This window comes from Centruroides sculpturatus, unplaced genomic scaffold, assembly GCF_000671375.1.
Source record: "Centruroides sculpturatus isolate CEXI.00-Female unplaced genomic scaffold, Cexi_2.0 scaffold100, whole genome shotgun sequence".
Taxonomy (NCBI): Eukaryota; Metazoa; Arthropoda; class Arachnida; order Scorpiones; family Buthidae; genus Centruroides; species Centruroides sculpturatus.
In genome coordinates, this window is record NW_019384300.1 from 486567 (window position 1) to 508775 (window position 22209).

The 22209-nt window shown below is 27.5% G+C and overlaps 1 protein-coding gene across 1 annotated transcript in view; it reads left to right on the forward strand.

The window, feature by feature from the left end:
* Positions 1-1698: 1698 nt before the first annotated feature.
* LOC111638896 (lysine-specific histone demethylase 1A-like) overlaps positions 1699-22209 on the forward strand; it is a 219115-nt gene continuing 198604 nt past the window's right edge. Inside the window, exons 1-6 of the mRNA XM_023384700.1 lie at positions 1699-2003; positions 11644-11943; positions 17186-17264; positions 17365-17457; positions 17676-17782; positions 17892-17973. Of these exons, the coding sequence (XP_023240468.1) occupies positions 1845-2003; positions 11644-11943; positions 17186-17264; positions 17365-17457; positions 17676-17782; positions 17892-17973 (820 nt within the window). The 5' untranslated portion in view covers positions 1699-1844. The remainder of the gene's footprint in view (positions 2004-11643; positions 11944-17185; positions 17265-17364; positions 17458-17675; positions 17783-17891; positions 17974-22209) is intronic.

Sequence of the window (22209 nt, forward strand, 5' to 3'; positions counted from 1 at the left end):
GGCAGCCAAGTAACTAGGATGGGGCCTAAATATGGACAAGACAAGACCACCATGAAAAATTCCTAGGATTACTTACTCGGATTTGATCCCAAGTCCCTCAAAGTGGTAGGCTGACACTTTAATTGTTTCAGCCATTTAGCCATCCCACAAAGAACCCAGAAAAAGGCCTTGATACCATTAGGACAGAAAGAGGTCTTTAAAAGTTTGCAGCCTTTCGACACCAAGAACCACCGATCTAGAGAGCTCTTTATCATTAAGAAATCAATTTAAATAAAATGGAATTAATATTCCATCCAATTTTTATATTTATTTCATAAATTGTTAAATATTTTAATTCTAATTTGAAAATATGAAGTTTATAACACAAATTTGAACGGCTCGAATTTTATTTATGTAATATATATAAGCACAATACTGTAATACAAGTCTGTAAAAATGATGGCAATAATGGTGTTTCGATCCGAGTATAATATTGTATGACAGAGATCGTTGGAAATATTTTATAATAAAATAAACAGATTTTATTATTTTCTGTGTATTTATCGTATGTTTTGTACATTTTTAAAATCACTTTAGTCATTTCGTGTATTAAAATTTAAAATAATTTCATTAATCGCCTGATATAATAGGAAACAAAACGGAAAAAAGCCTTCGGGTCTTCCAAATTTTGTTCCGCGGCGCTCCTTTTTTTTGGTCACTCGTATTAAGAAATTATTATTTGGGTTCTCGGACTTATTTTAATGACAAAATTTACGTAATTTTGAGATGATTTAACTTTTCATTTTCTATTCACTAAATCGTTAAAAACACGAGAAATTTACTGCAAGTTGCAGAAGAAGAGTTATGTATTATTAAATTAATGGTTTACTCGTATTTTTTTCTGCTCATAACGGGCCCACCAGTGGATAAAAACTGGAAGTTAGTCGCGGATTTACTCCTTATTGGCCACGTAAAGTTTTCCGGGCTTCACGTTTGTAGCTCTTAAATACGGCCCAGTTTCTCATAAAAGTCCATCCGAGAGACATTTCCTTTCGGCAGATTGCTCACGTGTCGTGTTTCCATAAACAAATAAAGCAATCTGTAACAAATATTACTTGTTACATTTAATTTACGGTAAACAGAAACTAAAGAAGAGCGTGCCTTTTAATGGCCAAATGGATAAAAACCACCAAACACTGGTAATTGGTCGCGGGTTCGCGCTTCATCAGCGGGCTGGAGTTTGCTGGATTTCCTTCACTACATTTAAGTAGGAGCCAGTTTTTAAATTAATAGAAAGGCCTCCCGGGGCACCCAGCTTAGGAGATTGCCCGCGTGTTGAATCGCCTTTTTTTCATCAATCTATTAAGAAAAGACGGGATGCCAATTTTCGAAAAAATTATTTACTTTTTATAAGTAAAAGTTTTTATTTAATAATTTATATAACAATCTTAAAATTTATTTTACGAGCAATAACAATTTTTTAAAAGTATAAAAAATTTTTAGTCCTCATCGATTAATTTAGCTGGAGTGGCAACGTTATTAGTCGTCTTTCTGCCATTCTTAAGAGTTGCCAGATTAAAAAAAAATTAAAAATATTTAATTTTTAAAATTATTATTATTATTTTTAAACTCAAATCAAATTTGACGACAAATTAATTGTTTTCAATTTTTATAGAATAAAATTATAAATAAAACATCGGAAACGAGATACGAAACTAAACACGAGCGCAAAAGTTAACTGTCATTCATCTCTTTGAACAGTCGGAGCCATTAGCGAAGAAGTAAGAGAGAAAGTCGGAAGGTTGTGGTTGTTTATCGCGTTATTTGCGGACGAAAATTAACAAATTAAGCACAGCCATTGAGAAATGAGTAATGTAAACAACGCTAACGACGATAGAAAACGTTCTAGTCCACCAGAACCTAGCGAAACGGCTGGAATGACAGCAGCTGAACAAGAGAAACAATCGGTCGGATCCAGCGGAGACGAGCAAACTCGAAGATCCAGCAGAAGAAAGAGACCGAAAGTAAATAATTCCCTTTTCAAATTTAAATATCTTAATAAAAACTAAGCCCAATTCCATTCATTAGTCCTAATAAACAACGCGGTTTGTGTTTTGAAATAGACACGTGTCCTGTTCACGTGTTTACAAACAAAAAAAATTCGTCAATTTCACAATCTTTTTATTTCACTCTCTCAATTAAGAATTACATAAAATAATTAAATTAATTTTATATTTTATACGTGTTTTTAAATTTCCAATACATTTAATGCGTTAAAAACAAAATAATATGTATAAAAAGATTTTTTTTAATGTATTGCAGAGGAAATCACCTTCATACGTTGTGATTTCTTATGTTATATATTTTTTTATTCTTTAATAAATATCGAAGGAAGGATTTAAAATAATAAATTAAATTAAATAATTTTCTTTTTATTTTTCTTCCTAATTTAATCGGTTTGGTGGAAAGGATTTAAAGGAATTAGAGATGGATAACTTCTGATATTTTTCTGTTCTATGGTTGGTGCACTTTTCTAATTATATCCATTTAAAAAATTTGAAACAACTCCTTTGTTAAATAAGTTCTGTATTGTTTAATATATTAGAGAAGCCATGTATTATATGTAGCTTCTTTAACTAAGCAGTCATTTTAAGATTCTAAATTAAAGAAGAAAGATTCAAAAGATGAAGAAGCCTCGGAGGAAAATACCGTAGTTGGTCAGGTTTAAGGAATTTTGTGTTGAAAAAATTTCGAATGCTAGAGATGTAATGCATTTATTAAATAGGGCATCTGTTTACGTAGTCTGTGCCAAAATATGGAAAGCTGTGCATTTTTTTAGATATTAGTTTGTATAGCAACATCTAATAGCATATAATGTAAAAAAATATTGTATTTAATTTATTTTTTATTTAAATTTATACAAAAATATTAATTTATTTTAAAACTGTGAAAAAAAATCTGTTGTAGAAGGAGTCTTATGTTAAATTTTCTAATTTGTTTGATTCATAACAATGGGTCTAAATTTGAGAAAAATCTTGAAAACATAAGTAATGTAGGATGTTTTAAACTGAGAAAAATAAAAAAATACTGTTTATTCAACTCAAAACAAAAAAAACAAAAAAAAACAAATAAACATACAGAAGTTGCCTAGTACTTTCAGGCCTCTTAAGTTCATTATCAGGGGATAAAAATCAAAAAAACATAATGTTTCATTCAAATGTTAATTGAACTTTTGATTCAAAGCATTTTCAAATGTTTTAAATTGAAACAAACAGAACAGGAGTGAAAAAATCAAACAGAAGTTTCCTGCTGCTTACTGAATGAACTTCTGTTTGTTTTTTCTTTTTTTCCATTTTCAATCCAATAAAACAGTATGTTTTTTTGCTTTATTTGAATTTTTGGAATGTTGATGAGTATTCTACAACTGTTTTAGACTTTTAAATTTATAAGAAAAATTTGGGAGATGAATCAGTAATTATTAATAGTGATGTTTAATGATGCTAAAAGCATATATAATTTATATAAAAAGTAAAATATATTTTTTATTTTATTATAAAATTGTCATATTTCTTTGTATTTTAAATGATTAAATTAATTTTTTTTAATTACTGTTATTTTGGATGATATAATATTGGATATGTACAGAATTATAAGATAATTTTGTGAGAGATTTTCAGCAATTTGAGTTTACAAAATGTTTTTAAAAAGTACTTTTGTTAGTCAATCAATCTATACATTTAGATTATAATGATAAAAATAGACTAAACTTAATAGATATATTTTTATAATTTCTCAATTTTCCTGATCAAATGGCTAATTTTCAAGTCGAAAAAAAATTATTTCTTCTCATCTTTCTAGCACAGAAAGTGCGTACAAATTCATTACGAATCTCATCACGACAGAAAAGAGTTACAGACCCAGAAATGTAATGTATAATTCCTGCTCGATACTTGTCATTCAGAACATTAAGTGCCTCCTGGGAAATTGTTTCACAGACGAATAAGCACTTTTGTGTCACTGTTGGCATCAACAGTGTTTCCAAGAAAGCTTTTATAATCATCTCTAACTGAAAAATACTTCTGGTAATGCTAACATTCAATAATACGTTAGTGTTACTGATGTGTGTGAACTGGGATTAATGACAAAACTTATGCACTTATTGGCTCGAGTAATAACTTTCCAAACAGATACAAGCAGATGATGCGCATGATTACTATCAATCAACAGTAATGCATTATATTTTCAAATTGATATCTCTGTTATATAGTAATTATTTATAAATCTGTTTGCAGTTTTGCCCAGATAAATGAAAGGGAGCGACTTTTTAATACGGGAAAAATACGACTTGATAAGCTATATGAAGAAATTTAGAAATCATAACATTTTGAACGTCATAATTAATTTTTGTTGTCATATTCTTGAATCACTTACAGTATTGATTTAAATTTCAGACTAAAAATAATGTTTAAAATAGAGAAATTAAGCAAAAAAGTAAAGGATAGATATATCTGAGATCAAATTTTGGCTTTAGATCCATTGCCAAAGGGAACAGTTTTTAAAACCCTATTATTTTTTTTGTTGGATGATCCAAAGTCAAGATTCAATCTTATAAACATCTATCATATTGTTTTTACTTGGATTTCTTTATTCTAAGGATTTTCTTTAGTCTTAAATTAATGATAAGGACTTATAAAAGGAATGTTTTATTAATTAAGCCAAATAATCTTGCTGAAATTATTGGGCTATGTTAATAATCGATTCGACTAGATGTATAATTAGTAGCCCGATAATTTTAGCAAGATTATTTGGCTTAATCAATTAGAATCAGGCTACGAGTTGTTGTTTATATATAAATTGTTTTATTAAATTAATGATAAAGATTTGGAAAGATTAAATTATGAACTAAATTAAATATTTTGTTTGAAGATTCAAATGTTGACTATTTAAAAATAATAATAATTTATTATTATAAAATATGCAGTTCTGACTTTTCTGATAAAATAAACAATCTGATATACCAACAAACCATAAAATATTTTAATTAATTTTCAAATATAGTGACATGAAATCATTGAATAAATCAATTTCATTGTTATTGTTTTTATTCAGTGGTAAAGATAACATATGTGAACATTTTATCAATGATATATTGTTCATCTAGGAGATAAAAAGAAAAAGGAAAATTAATGAAGAGTACTTTTCAAATAGTGAACAGAATATCATTATATTGTATTTGATTATCACTTTATATTATATATATGAGTAAAAGTCACTAATGGTTATTAAAATCTGTTATCTCTATAAACAATTTTACATACGTAAATATATTTTTATTATACATCATCCATCAAATTTGCATCCTTACACGTGACTGAGTGGTTAAGGTGACAATCTAATGTTCTGGGGAACCTAGGATTGAATCTGGACAGTTTGAAAAAATCCAGGAATATTTTCGGGTAGTCTGGATATGTTAGGCCCTGTCCCTCACCACCCGGTTACCCCATTAAGGGCCTAGCTAAATCCATAATGGACTTGCTAAAAAAGGCTCTTTAGTGCCCACGGAGTAGAAAGAGTTAGAAAAACATAAGTCAACACCTTTCATTTATAAAAATCCAGTGTTTCCAGTGTTTGGAAGACATTTATTCTTAAGAAGATAATTTCAATATTAAATGGCTTTACTACAAAAGATGTCTACAATTAAATTAATTTTTAATAAATATTTATTTATTAAACTTAATATGTCATATTTTTTTTAATTTAAAATTTTCTGAAAGAAAAGAATTGACCAAAAGGGACTTGAATCTGTAATTTCTGCTTACTGTGCAGATGCAGTTATGCTGTGTGGACCTCTGTCCAATCTTTGCTTTCAGAACTATTCATTTATATATAACCATACTGGTTATGCACGGCNTTTTGTGTTGAAAAAATTTCGAATGCTAGAGATGTAATGCATTTATTAAATAGGGCATCTGTTTACGTAGTCTGTGCCAAAATATGGAAAGCTGTGCATTTTTTTAGATATTAGTTTGTATAGCAACATCTAATAGCATATAATGTAAAAAAATATTGTATTTAATTTATTTTTTATTTAAATTTATACAAAAATATTAATTTATTTTAAAACTGTGAAAAAAAATCTGTTGTAGAAGGAGTCTTATGTTAAATTTTCTAATTTGTTTGATTCATAACAATGGGTCTAAATTTGAGAAAAATCTTGAAAACATAAGTAATGTAGGATGTTTTAAACTGAGAAAAATAAAAAAATACTGTTTATTCAACTCAAAACAAAAAAAACAAAAAAAAACAAATAAACATACAGAAGTTGCCTAGTACTTTCAGGCCTCTTAAGTTCATTATCAGGGGATAAAAATCAAAAAAACATAATGTTTCATTCAAATGTTAATTGAACTTTTGATTCAAAGCATTTTCAAATGTTTTAAATTGAAACAAACAGAACAGGAGTGAAAAAATCAAACAGAAGTTTCCTGCTGCTTACTGAATGAACTTCTGTTTGTTTTTTCTTTTTTTCCATTTTCAATCCAATAAAACAGTATGTTTTTTTGCTTTATTTGAATTTTTGGAATGTTGATGAGTATTCTACAACTGTTTTAGACTTTTAAATTTATAAGAAAAATTTGGGAGATGAATCAGTAATTATTAATAGTGATGTTTAATGATGCTAAAAGCATATATAATTTATATAAAAAGTAAAATATATTTTTTATTTTATTATAAAATTGTCATATTTCTTTGTATTTTAAATGATTAAATTAATTTTTTTTAATTACTGTTATTTTGGATGATATAATATTGGATATGTACAGAATTATAAGATAATTTTGTGAGAGATTTTCAGCAATTTGAGTTTACAAAATGTTTTTAAAAAGTACTTTTGTTAGTCAATCAATCTATACATTTAGATTATAATGATAAAAATAGACTAAACTTAATAGATATATTTTTATAATTTCTCAATTTTCCTGATCAAATGGCTAATTTTCAAGTCGAAAAAAAATTATTTCTTCTCATCTTTCTAGCACAGAAAGTGCGTACAAATTCATTACGAATCTCATCACGACAGAAAAGAGTTACAGACCCAGAAATGTAATGTATAATTCCTGCTCGATACTTGTCATTCAGAACATTAAGTGCCTCCTGGGAAATTGTTTCACAGACGAATAAGCACTTTTGTGTCACTGTTGGCATCAACAGTGTTTCCAAGAAAGCTTTTATAATCATCTCTAACTGAAAAATACTTCTGGTAATGCTAACATTCAATAATACGTTAGTGTTACTGATGTGTGTGAACTGGGATTAATGACAAAACTTATGCACTTATTGGCTCGAGTAATAACTTTCCAAACAGATACAAGCAGATGATGCGCATGATTACTATCAATCAACAGTAATGCATTATATTTTCAAATTGATATCTCTGTTATATAGTAATTATTTATAAATCTGTTTGCAGTTTTGCCCAGATAAATGAAAGGGAGCGACTTTTTAATACGGGAAAAATACGACTTGATAAGCTATATGAAGAAATTTAGAAATCATAACATTTTGAACGTCATAATTAATTTTTGTTGTCATATTCTTGAATCACTTACAGTATTGATTTAAATTTCAGACTAAAAATAATGTTTAAAATAGAGAAATTAAGCAAAAAAGTAAAGGATAGATATATCTGAGATCAAATTTTGGCTTTAGATCCATTGCCAAAGGGAACAGTTTTTAAAACCCTATTATTTTTTTTGTTGGATGATCCAAAGTCAAGATTCAATCTTATAAACATCTATCATATTGTTTTTACTTGGATTTCTTTATTCTAAGGATTTTCTTTAGTCTTAAATTAATGATAAGGACTTATAAAAGGAATGTTTTATTAATTAAGCCAAATAATCTTGCTGAAATTATTGGGCTATGTTAATAATCGATTCGACTAGATGTATAATTAGTAGCCCGATAATTTTAGCAAGATTATTTGGCTTAATCAATTAGAATCAGGCTACGAGTTGTTGTTTATATATAAATTGTTTTATTAAATTAATGATAAAGATTTGGAAAGATTAAATTATGAACTAAATTAAATATTTTGTTTGAAGATTCAAATGTTGACTATTTAAAAATAATAATAATTTATTATTATAAAATATGCAGTTCTGACTTTTCTGATAAAATAAACAATCTGATATACCAACAAACCATAAAATATTTTAATTAATTTTCAAATATAGTGACATGAAATCATTGAATAAATCAATTTCATTGTTATTGTTTTTATTCAGTGGTAAAGATAACATATGTGAACATTTTATCAATGATATATTGTTCATCTAGGAGATAAAAAGAAAAAGGAAAATTAATGAAGAGTACTTTTCAAATAGTGAACAGAATATCATTATATTGTATTTGATTATCACTTTATATTATATATATGAGTAAAAGTCACTAATGGTTATTAAAATCTGTTATCTCTATAAACAATTTTACATACGTAAATATATTTTTATTATACATCATCCATCAAATTTGCATCCTTACACGTGACTGAGTGGTTAAGGTGACAATCTAATGTTCTGGGGAACCTAGGATTGAATCTGGACAGTTTGAAAAAATCCAGGAATATTTTCGGGTAGTCTGGATATGTTAGGCCCTGTCCCTCACCACCCGGTTACCCCATTAAGGGCCTAGCTAAATCCATAATGGACTTGCTAAAAAAGGCTCTTTAGTGCCCACGGAGTAGAAAGAGTTAGAAAAACATAAGTCAACACCTTTCATTTATAAAAATCCAGTGTTTCCAGTGTTTGGAAGACATTTATTCTTAAGAAGATAATTTCAATATTAAATGGCTTTACTACAAAAGATGTCTACAATTAAATTAATTTTTAATAAATATTTATTTATTAAACTTAATATGTCATATTTTTTTTAATTTAAAATTTCTGTTATAAATGGAAAATTTATTTTAATCCTTCAAATTATATCTTGAAGTTGATAATTTATAGCCATTTGTAATTAAAATATTGAGATTGTTATTTGAAAAACTACATTTTTTAGACTAATTAGTTTCAGTTTAATTAAAATTCAATGCTGCAAAGTTACAGTATAAACAATTGTTCATCCCAAAAATTAATAAATGCAAATGTTTATACACAAAACAGAATTCAGTAACATACTGTATTTTTATGAGATAAAAACAACAAGCGGCACCACTTAATAAAAATAAACGAAAATATAAAATTGACTGTTGAACACAAGATTGTATTATTTATATAAAATAAAATATAAAAATTGTCTGTTGGTGTTACTGGTAAATATGTTTAGTTAACGTATTTACCACGAGCACTTTCGACAATATATAATCATCTTCGGGTAATATGATGGATGGAATGTTATAAATCTAGAGACAGTGTTCTATCTCTAGATTTATAATGTTCCATCTGTCATATTACCTAAAGCCTATTATTTTTAGGCCTAGCACTAATGTGGGCGTAATAAATATGCACTAAATAGCACTTATAAATTATAACATAAATATGTTTTTAGGCAATGTATTTAATTTGTATGGGAAGTGAAAACCGGTTGATTTACTTTAAAGTGATATTCACTTTATGGCAGTGACGTGGAACCTCACCCATCATGTTAGCAAGGTCTATCTATATGTTAAGAAATTTAAGTAGTTGAGTATGAAAAAGAATACGATTCAATACATAGAATATGAATTCAAAATACATATACTAATCAAAAATTAAATTTATCAAACCAACAACAGATCCAAATATATTTATTGCAAAAATGGAAGCATGTAGGATTTGGCTACAAGCAATATGCTATTTCTCAACAAAATCATCCCACCTATTCAGGCATTATTAAATTGTATAATGAGCTTGTTCATCCTATCCTAAAAAATTTCCTGTCTGTTGATGCAGGTATCCAGTGACAACAGCTTTCTCTTCTTCATCCGTAGTGAAATGTTGACTGCATATGATTTTCAAATATGAGAAAGCAAATATAAAAAGGAACCAGACTTTGGCTATATAAGTGAGATGATGAAAAACCTTTTATTGAAACATCCTTGGCAAATCCACAATGCGGAATGCTTTATGCTTGACTACTTCCAAACCTCCCATACCATTCTATGACATCTTGATGGGACATGATGGCAGAAACCTTTTGGCTTGCAAAAATTGATTTACTGCTCGTACTTCTTTAAGAGGCAGCTTTTCCAACCTTATTATTATTTGGAAATTTCATGTCACAATTATTCTTCATTTATGCATCATTCTAACTGTTTAGTGTTGTCAATCTAAGTCGTTACTAACTACCTACATTGAGTTACATTCAATAATGATTTGGTTTTAAGACTGTGGAGTTGTAAATTCCATTGAATATTACTTCTATGAAAAACTATGGAGTATAAGTATGGTAAATTTAATCCAATTGACAATACTGCAAAATATTTACTTTTTGGGCAAACAATAGTTTCCAATTATACTGTAACAATGTTACAAGTAGTTTTGAACCAGTTAAATTAATCTCTGGGAGAGCATATTACAATAATTTGTGTTCCAGAACTATTGGAACACAAATTATTATAATATATTTCCATTTTGCTTCATCAAAGTACATTCCAAGAAGTATTGCTTTGATTAAATTCTTTGATTAAACAAAGTGAGATAACATGTTTCTGAAATGTTAGACTGTTTTTTATTCAACTGTTAAAAATTAATTGAAAGTATCCTTACACGAGAAATGTTTGAATGAAGTATTCTCAAGTAATTTATATTTGATTAACATTAAATTAATTAAAAATACTAATAATAATTACTAAGTTGTGAGAATTTCAATTTCAATTTAATGCCATTCTTTTCTACATAAAGTAAATGTTTTAAAAATATATATTCAGTTGTGTAAGACATGTATAATGAATGAGAATATTTAAAGTGTGTTCATATTCAATATAGAATTCATGCTCTTCAGTATGAATGTTTTTAATATTTTTTCTAATGAACGAAACTTATGATTTCTTAAAACTTCTAACCAAGAATGCAGATTACATATACGTGAATTACATATACATATACAGAATGAATTTAAAATACATATACTAATCAAAAATCATAAGATAAAATTAAAGACTTGAAAGCATTAAGTTGGAAGACTGAATTTTTTTATTAGAAATACTCCAATAAAGCAAATATTTTGTTTACTTGAAAGAGTAAATTTGAGTTTTTGTTCGAATTTTAATGTTTCTTTTATTCGGTTAAACTGATATATACAGTTGAACCTCTGATAAGTGCCACCACTAAACAGAGGCCATTTTTTTTTAGAAATGTTGAAGAAAAATGCATCAGAATAATCTGCAAATAGTGGCCATTTTCTATGTACCCATCAGTGGCCATTGTTTGGATGTTTGACTATATCTAGGCAACAATGATAATGATAATTTTAAATCTTAGATGATGTTATTGATGATAAAAATTAAAATTACTTTGCTGTCTCTAATATGCAAAAAAATGATTAAAGTTGTATAATAATTAGAATATTGTAATCATTTTTACTGTAGCATTCCATGAAAAGTTTATGTATATACAAATATGTAAAGTGAAAACTATTGAATAATAATAATAATTTTATTTTGAAATGCTTTCAATTTTTTAGGTAGAGTATAAAGAATCTGAAGGAAAGGTTGCAGCTGTATCTGAAGAGGAGTATGTCTCAGATGAGGAGAAAGCTAAACAAGAAATAAAACCACCACCTGTACCACCTCCAAAAGCAGAAGAAATGGTGATAGAGGAAGTGGATAGCGAGCATGATGATCCCACAGGATTGGAAGGTGCAGCATTTCAGAGTCGTCTACCTTTTGACAAAATGACGGCCCAAGAAGCAGCTTGTTTTCCTGATATAAGTCAAGGTCCTCCTCAGACACAGAAAGTATTTTTACATATTCGAAATAGACTAGTAAGTTTAATAATTAAAATGATTTTTTATTTGTAAAATTTTCATTAAAACATTCTTAAAATTGACAAAAACAGCTTAAAAATCAAGAATTGATATGCTTCTACTAATGATAAATATTCATGAATTTAAGATAAAACTTTATAAGTAACAAATTAATATTATATTATACTGATATATTGAATTAGCGAAGCACAAGAAGAAATGAAACTTCAGATAGCTTCATAACCAGAAACAAATTATTAATTTTCCAAATGCTTAAAATATATTGACACAAACCACAACAGAGGAACTTTGAATTACTTCCAGTAAGCATTTAATAAGACCAATGTAAATGTTCTATTTTACGTTATAATATCCAGTTTCTAAAAGAGTTTGAACTATAGTAATATTCCAAATACTGCAGCTATGAGAACTTAAAATCAATTTTTCTGTAAAAAGAAATAATATTTATAAATCATAAGACCAAGATGCTAATAAATATTCAAGGAATCACTTTATTAATGTAACCATTTTTTCAATATCTTCAACGACTGTCTTCAGGTGCTAAAACAAATGAATTTCAAATACAAGTATATAATAGCAAGCAGTAGTATAAAACAAAATTAAATATTTAACTGTTAACATAAAGATAAAAATTAGTAAATATTTTAAAACATTAAATATTTATTTTGTTCTGTAATACTGTGTATTTACTTGCCATTATATTTGTATTTTAGTTCTTTCTGTTCGTTCCTATAATTTGAAGATGATCATTGAAAATGACTGTAACTGTTTGTTCTTTATAAATCTTTTACATGTATTTCAAAAGGTTTTTGTTTTAGGTTACTTATTTTCACATTAATATGTTTGAAATTGCATATTTACAGATTAAAAAAAAACTAAATAAAATGTTAAGACAATTAAAAATAAATTTAAAAAAATACATAATATGAATTAAAAATCAAAGTGCCAAATTATCAGACTATTATATGTCTAAGTTAATGATTAGGAATAAATTAATTTGTCTAGAGGTAGGTGGTTATGCTGCCATTTCATGTTAATTTTAATAATTATAACAAGTTATTTTAATTTAAAATTTTCTGAAAGAAAAGAATTGACCAAAAGGGACTTGAATCTGTAATTTCTGCTTACTGTGCAGATGCAGTTATGCTGTGTGGACCTCTGTCCAATCTTTGCTTTCAGAACTATTCATTTATATATAACCATACTGGTTATGCACGGCACTGACAGGGGAGACTTCAGCACCCACTGCCTGTAACTCTCTCCATGACACTCAAACAGCAAACGCTCAGCTAATAAATCAGGCTTAGAGATGTTCATGTGAATTAAAATAAAAAATTTAAATAAAAACTTGCTTTGCTGCAATTTAAAAAAATCAAAAAACAATAATTCTAATAACAATTCATCGTTAATTAACTATATTTTTCATTTAAAGAATTATATTTATTGACAAACTTTGTGAAGATGAAATAATATTTGGATAACGTTCAGGTTAAAGTATATTGGACTTCTGAATTATCAGGCTTTTTTATTGGTTTATTTTTTTATAAATTCTGATATTTTTGAAGTTTTATTGTCTATCTTTAGAGGCTGATCATAACTTAAAATATTAGTGATCAAAATACCCATAATACGGTTTAAATGGTAACTATAATGTCTTCTAAGTGCTATAGTTATTGTTAATTGAAGTTTCAAAAGATAATCAAAAATAGACGATATACAATCACTCAAAGACCTAAAAACTACCTTTAGACCAAATTACTTAATTAAATTATTTAATAATTAGCATAATTAGTAATAAATATAGTCCATAAATAATCCAGGTTTTAATGTATCAAACATTCTAAATATTTAAATATCAAGAATATTATACTGTATGTAGTGACATTCTGTTTAAATTTAAGACATTCGTTAGCTTCATGGTAACGATTTTGTATTGTTGAAAGTACTTGCATTATAAAAAAGGATTTTAATGCGACTGACAGTGTGCGTATCTATTATTGTATAATATTTGGCCTGGAGTTTGACATACTATTTGGCTAAAATGAATTTATTTTATTTAGAAATTAATGTGATGTGATTGTAGTGCATCAACAGATATTCCCATGCCAGAGAAAACAGGTCACAATCTCATGCATTAATGTATTCCCTTGTCTGTTATCAAGTAATGTGAGATCTACAAATAAAACTTTTTACAATATCTACAAAAACTTTTGCCTGACAAAGATAGTAATGCACCGTTGAAAGTATTTGCCTATATATTTTATCTTTATAAGTAGGTCTTACATATTTGATAACCAAAATTGGTCTGTTAAATTTTTACATTGTACTGATATAGAAATTGTTCATTTGCTGCATGTAAAAAATACAGATTTTTAAAATATAATACAGTATAATCGATATTTTGATTCAAATTTAAAAGTATATTTAAAATATTCATTTGCTAAATGCTGTAATATAACATTATGTTTGTATACCATGTAGTAAAAATGCATTTCAGAATTTGAATAAAAATTAAATGTTTGATTAAATAAGTAGCAAAACTGAACAGTGATTTACCATTATAATAAAAATTGTTACAAGAAACGATGCTTTAACGGAATGAAAACACATAAAACACAAAATAATGAGCTGTTTTTCAAGCATTTTCAATATTTGAAAGTGCTCAAAAAACTTCTTTATCAGGAAAATAATATTTGTAATGGAATGTAATTGTGTAGTGATTGAATGTAATGAATCTATTATTCAAATTTCTATCTTATTGCATTAAGATAGAATAAAAATAAATTTGCAATACATTAAATATTTATAATAATATTAACTTGTTTGTTTATCTTTAAATTGCAAAGTTTTTGGAATCGTATTTTGAAAACAGAAACTTACATTGTTTTTTTTAGGTAGCCAAATGTTTCTTGCCATTTTTACCAGCTTCATTACAGAAATTTTTTCAATGAAATAAGCAAAATGCTATAGGATCAAGTAACAGTTTAAACTAAAATTAACACTTAATTATAAATGTTAAAATAATATTTAAAATGAATGTAAATAAAACTTAATTGCAAAATAAAGGAAGCTACATGTAAAAAGCTTTGTGTAGGATTTTAAGTAAGATAGATGTAATAATGCTTTAAGTGATAATTGTCATCAAGAAAGTGCGAAATGGTCATTTCAGTAAACAACCATGATCATGTATGTACAGTACATCTAATCAAATTTATTGATTATATGTGTGGTAAGAGAAAACTTTCTTGTGTCTAATAGTGCAGCTGAAATTCTATCCAACTCAAGTGCATCTCTAGATAACACTCTGCTACCGGATTGGTCTCTGCATTCAGTTGTACTACTGACTTTATATTATTAGAGATGCAAGTCGGCATTGGGATCCATACCTACCCCAATCTTTACTTCCAACCTATGCTATCCCTTACCCCCAACCTATCCCATCCTCTCTTCTATACCCATCCTATTCTCCCTCCCACCCCACCTTCATTCAGTCACCTTCTTTCAGGCTAAGTCGAAAGACAGCCTTCTTCCTTTATGACCAGTAACCAGTGCATCTCTAGCATTAATCACTTTAAGGTTTTTAAATAACATATGAATAAATATCTACTGTAATGATTTAATTGTAATCACCACAGTAACCAAAAATCTAGCAAACCAGGACAAACATTTTAATAAAAATTAACGTTTTCAACTGACTTTATCAGCCATTATCAGATTTACAACAAAATTAATGATAGAATTTACAAAATTTGAATTAGGGTTGATTAAGTCAATCTAAAACTTTAGTTTTATTAAAGTGCTGAATGTTTGGTTATTGATTTCTTACTTGCTCATCCAGTTCCTTCGATTGTTTTTTTACATGATTTAATTGGGTAACATTCTTACATTTTGGTAATAACAACAAGAGCAATTACAATATACTTTTACTTTGTGTGCTTGAAATATTTTTATGTTCTACTCACACTTATTAATGTTGGAGTGGAAATATAGCATCAAACCTTCTTTGTAGTACCTTCTAAACAATTCTCCAGTAGTTTATTATCTTGATAATGACTAATGTTTTCAATCCTTCAGCTGGATCTTTTTCAGGTCGAACATAACGTACATATAATAAAACGTTTGGCTATTACAAAAGCATGGTAAATTTCTACTCTTTATTTGTTGTTTTATGTTTCTTTTTATCTTTAACTCCATTAAAGCATTGTTTTTGTTACAATTTGATGATTAAATGTTTAAAAATTTAACCGTTTCTTATTACCAAAATTAGTCTTTTCACATGAAAGTTTACAAAACTTTGTACCATTATAATAATAACAATAATTTTTTAAAACTCTTTCTACTCTGCACTGAGAAATTATTAAGTTAATTTAGTCAAATGGTACATGAATGTTGCTGTCTTAAATAAATATTACTGTAATGACTAGAAAGTAATTTAGAAATTTGCTTGATATTAGTACAATGATATTTTTGAATTATTTTTTATTTGATTTAACTAATAGATTATATTAATATATAATAATTCAGAAATGCATGTAACACTTCAAATTTCTTGTTATGGTTGAAACAAGATTCTAAATACTTGTACAAATTTTAATAGAAAAATATTAACATACAATTAAAATAAAGATTTTAATTGTATGATTTTATGAGTTAAGTATAAATTAATTAAATAATTAAGTTTTACTAATTGTAATTGTTAATACTACTGTTGTTTAATGTTAGTTAAATAAATATTTCCTGCTGAAGTTTTGAATATTTGTTTCAATTGATCTTATGTAATTTAAGTTTTGCTAGAGGGTGGCCCAAAAATCAGTTAACAGATGCATATTATTTTTTAAAAAACTAAGCAAGTTTGGAAAAAATTTATTGCTATCATTCTTAATTTAGTAATATCACTGAAAAATATTCCATATCTGTTTTAACCATTCTTAACTAATCTTAGCCAAGGTGGTTAAGGTGCCAACCTATTGCTTGGGACTCAAATTCAGGTGGGCAAAAAATCCCAGGAATTCTTTACGGGTTCCAGAAATGCCAGGCTCCATTTTAAACCTGGCCAAATCCACAATGGGTCTGAAAAAAGGCCTTAGTGCTCACAGGATGACAAGTCAAGAATGGAAGAAGCTAATCTTAAAAAAATATATCAATATCAATATATTAATTGACTTTTTCACCACTCTGTATATTAAGACAGTATATTTGTAATGATAATTTCAAATTTTTAATACTTTTTATATTGTAGTTACAATTGTGGCTTGAAAATCCAAAGCAACAACTTATATTCGAAAATGTTTTACCGCAGATTGAACCACCTTATAACAGTAAGTAAATTGGAAAGAACTCTTATATATATATATATTCGATTTGTCTTTGTTTTCTTATGAGCAGTATTTGAAAATAATGAAAATGTTTAAAATTTAGGTGATGGCCCATTAGTTATGAGAATTCATGCTTATTTAGAAAGACACGGTTATATTAATTTTGGAGTGTTTAAAAGATTAAAACCAATTCCAAGTAAGTATTTTCGGGAAGTTAATTAACCAATAAAATTTATTTTCGGTAATATAAAATAAAAATAACTCATTTAATATTTAAGTCTGATTAAATATTTAAAAACTTTAATCAAGATTAGAAATAAATTTTTAACTTTCTCGAAATTGAATTCCTGTTATTTTTTTTTAAATTAGTTTATATTTGCTTTGTTTTTAATGAAATTTTTTCTATTTTATTAGCTAAAAAACATGGAAAAGTTATCATCATTGGTGCAGGAATATCTGGATTAGCAGCTGCTCAGCAACTGCAACAGTTTGGAATGGAAGTTGTTGTTTTAGAAGCAAGAGTATGATGATTTTTTTGTTTATAAACGTTTACGTCTTAATCTTCTGTATATTTTTCTATTAGATTTTGATATAATTATGCTAAATTGAAACATTTTAAACTGTTATCAGGATCGAGTTGGAGGACGAGTTGCTACCTTCAGGAAAGGAAATTTCATTGCCGATTTGGGAGCGATGGTTGTTACTGGATTGGGTATTTGTGTTCATTTTTTATATATATATATATATATATATATATTAAGTTATTTATGGTTTACAGTTTATCAGAATATAATTTTATCGTAATAAACTCCATATAAATTTATTTAGTAATTTTTATTTAGAATTTGTTAGTTACTATAGTTCTTTTATATTAAACAATACCCACGTGTTTCCTTACATAATTTAGTAATGCAGAAAAATATCATCACATTTCTTGTTAATTATTTTTTTTTTACACCTTTTTCTTCATGGTATATTTGCCTCATTATTATAATATTCAAAGCTGCTTAAACAATATAAAAAAGTCAGAATTTTATTAATGTATAATTATTGGGTTGTTCGGAAAGTTCGTAGCAATTTTTGATAGTCGCCAGTTGAGACACTGATTGACATGAAAATGATTAGAATTGTACAAACCAATGAATATTATAAATGACCTTGAGACGCATTCATTACAAAAAACCGTTAAGATTATTCAAATATCGTTTAATTTGTCTCATTGCAAAAATGGATGCAAACAACATGCATTATCGATACTTGTTTCTTTTTTTTTTTTATCGTAAAGGAAAAAATGCTGTAAAAACAGCAAAAAAGATATGTGATGTTTATGGTGGGAGTTCTGTAGCAGAATCAACTGTTCGAAAGTGGTTTGTGAAATTTAAAGCAGGTAATTTCAGCCTTGAAAATGCTCCCTGCTCAGGAAGACCTCCCGTTATTGAAAAGGATCAGTTCAAAGCATTATTGGATGAAAACCTTCATTATACAACTCGAGAGATTGCAGACGTAGTGAAGTCATCAAACAGTACCATATTTCAACATCTAAAGAAGTTTGGATATGTGATTCGTTATGACATTTGGATACCTCACGACTTAATGGAAAAGAACTTACTGGATTGCGTCTCCATTTGTGATTCTCTTGAAAGACAAAATGAAAATGACTCCTTTCTGAAGCGTTTAGTGACAGGTGATGAAAAGTAGATTATTTATAACAACATCAGTTAAAAACGATCATGGGGTAAGAAAAATGAACCACCATTAAAAACTCCAAAGGCCAGTCTTCATCCAAAGAAGGTCATGCTCACAGTCTGGTGGGATTGGAAAGGAATCCTGAACTACAAGCTGCTTCCACAGAATCAAACAATTGATTCTGGTAAGTGTTGTTTTCAATTGGATAAACTGAACATGGCAATTAAAGAAAAACGTCCAGAACTGGCCAATAGAAAAGGTATTGTGTTTCACCAAGATAATGCCAGACTGCACACGTCTTTATGAACACGCCAAAAATTATTGAAACTAGGCTGGGATGTTTTATCCCAGCCTAGTTCCAATATTTTTAGTTTTATCCCACCCCCCCATATTCACCCGATCTTGTCCCATCGGACTACCGTTTGTTCTGTTCTCTGCAAAATTCCCTTCATGATAAAAACTTTTACACTTTGGAAGCTTGCAAAAACCATGTGGATCAGTTTTTCGTGAGAAAAACTGGAAAGTTCTACAAAGAGGGTATCATGAAGCTCCCCCCATAGATGGAACACGTCATTAAAAACAATGGCACATATGTAATGGAATAAAAGTATATTTTTAGTTTTAAAACAGTTTCTTTTATTTCTCTTAAAAATCGTTATGAACTTTCCAAACAAGCCAATAATAATTAGTAATTCAAATGCTCATTTTTAATGTTGAAAATATTTTAGTTTCTTGGGGCTTTTACATTTCTCCTTTTACTTTCCCTTATTATGTATACATAACAAGTATTGGAATTGTGTCAGATTTGACCTGCCTAGTTTCTTGCAAAACTCCATATTTTAAGATCTCCAGAATCACAAAAGTCAAAAAACAGCAAAAAAATTCAGTGGATATGTATGCATTTGAGAGTGTGTTGGCATCTATTTCATGTATTGATAATATCTCAGGATGGGGTAAAGATTAAGTACCAACATTTGGTATGATGGCTTGTATATGAGGTGTATTGATGTTATTAAATTTTCGTGGTTAAATATTGATGGGGTGGGGAGATAAAGAGGGTCGTGTGTATATCCAGTAGGGTCAGACTTAATAACAATTTTATTCCTTATTAATATTTATACTTTTTTATAAATCTCATCCCTACCCTCAAAATTAAGCTATTTGCTATTTTATAGTAATTAAAAATATAAAAAGTTTTTTATAACAAAATCTTATAACAGATGGTACCACACACAATTTTATTAAGTTAACCTTTATAATTTTAATTACAATATATTTTCTAAATAAGATCTCATAATAGCCAGGAAAGTTATGCAACTTGTTGCTGGAATTTTTATTACTCTAGCTTTTTTTCTTGTTAGTAGAAACCCTTTGTATGCCTTTTGATTTCTCAATGGGAGAATTAGAAAATAATTCATGGATTTAATTTCTGATATTTGAGAGTAAAGTTTGCTTTAATCTTTACACCTGGATATGCAAATATTTTAATGAGGATTAATAACTCCTATCTTATTCTAATAATGGAATTTTTATTTTAAAAATATTGAAGATACAAAGATATTTATTTGTAATTTCTAGAAATATAGCTCTATATCTTTAAATTTTTGTGATTAAAGGGAGTTTTTCATTCATTTTCATTGTTTTTCTGTTTACAAAAGAAAAAATAATCACAATTTGTTCACACACATTAAAGTTTTATTTAAAACATAAATTTCTGTGTAAATCTTCCAGTATTTACAAGATATAATTATTTTATATAGTATTTTACTTCTAACTTTTTAATAGTTGATCTTATTGAATAAGTATGCTTTTCAGTTATAAATAAAAATAAGTTTTTGATTAACTTAAATTATGCTTACAATTTCATCAATCAATCTAAATATCCTCATAAGGAATTATAGAAGTAATTTAATTTAAAATATTTTATTATTATTATTTAACATTTTTTAAATTGTGTTGATTGATTAATTAATTAAACAAGAATAAGTTATATACATGAACAAAACTCACAAAAGTCAATAAATTTGTAAAGCCGGTGGTTATTTGGCTTTACAAGAAAAAGTTATTTATAAAAATACAAATAAATTTAAGTAAAAATTATTTATAAAAATATGAATCCAGAATGAAAATATTCTTAAAAATATACATAATTTAGACACAAATACAAAAAAAATAATTTAAGAATCTCTTCAGGTATGCTTCATATCTCGTGAACATAATTAAACATTAGCAGATTCCTTTTACCTCTGTATCCTTACTCTTTTAAATTTCTGTGTATATGCTGTCTACTAGGACCATGTTTATTAATAGGACCAGTATAATAAGTCCTATTCATAAACAAGGTCCTAGTAGACAGCATATACACAGAAATTTAAAACATTATCAGAGTTGACTTTTCGTTGTAGGCTTTTCCCTATCAAACATAAAGCTTTTAATGGTTCTGAAGTTAGAGTTTGTAAAAATTATTACTAATATAAAAGCTTTCATCTGTGTATTTGAATTTCTTATAACTTCTGCAATTTTTGTCCAATTCAGGTGAAGGTTTGGTTATATTCAATTTATGTTCTGATGGAAATTATAGGCTACTTATTTTGCAGAAATATTAGCTATAGAAAAAACGTTTTATCGGTTTTGTATTGGTGACTGCACATGTATTAGTTCTTCCCTTACAGAGAATAGTTGACACCCTGCTGTTTTATGACCTAGCCAGAGGGAGAAAACAGGAGTGGTTGCTGTTTCTTCATTCCATGTCTTCAGCCGAAGTATCAAGTTTGGTGGAAAATTTATAGATACACACTTCTGAAAACATGCTCATTCATTTAAATAATATCAAATAACATAAAAATTAACGAAATTAGAGCTGAAAGTAGTCGTCAGTGTATGAATTCCTTATAACTCCTGCAATTTTTGTTGCAATGTACAGTATATACGATTTGGTTTTGTTTTAACAAAATTAAAAAGACACTCTATTTTGACAAAGAAAATGCCTAAGAGAAAGTGTAAGAGTAACATTGGTTGAGTAAATTTTATATATTAAAAACATTCTATAGTGACCATATGGCATTCTATTATTAATTAATGTTCTACTTTCTGATAGAAAGTTTTCTGTCATGCTTGATGGAGAAATTTCTAGTATAATAATGAAAATTTATGAAGATATATAGTAAACTTCAATATATAGTAACTTCAAATTGCACATCAAATATTTAATGTGAGTAATTAAAAAAAAAAAAAAATGCTTACAAATTTTACTTTATTTAAC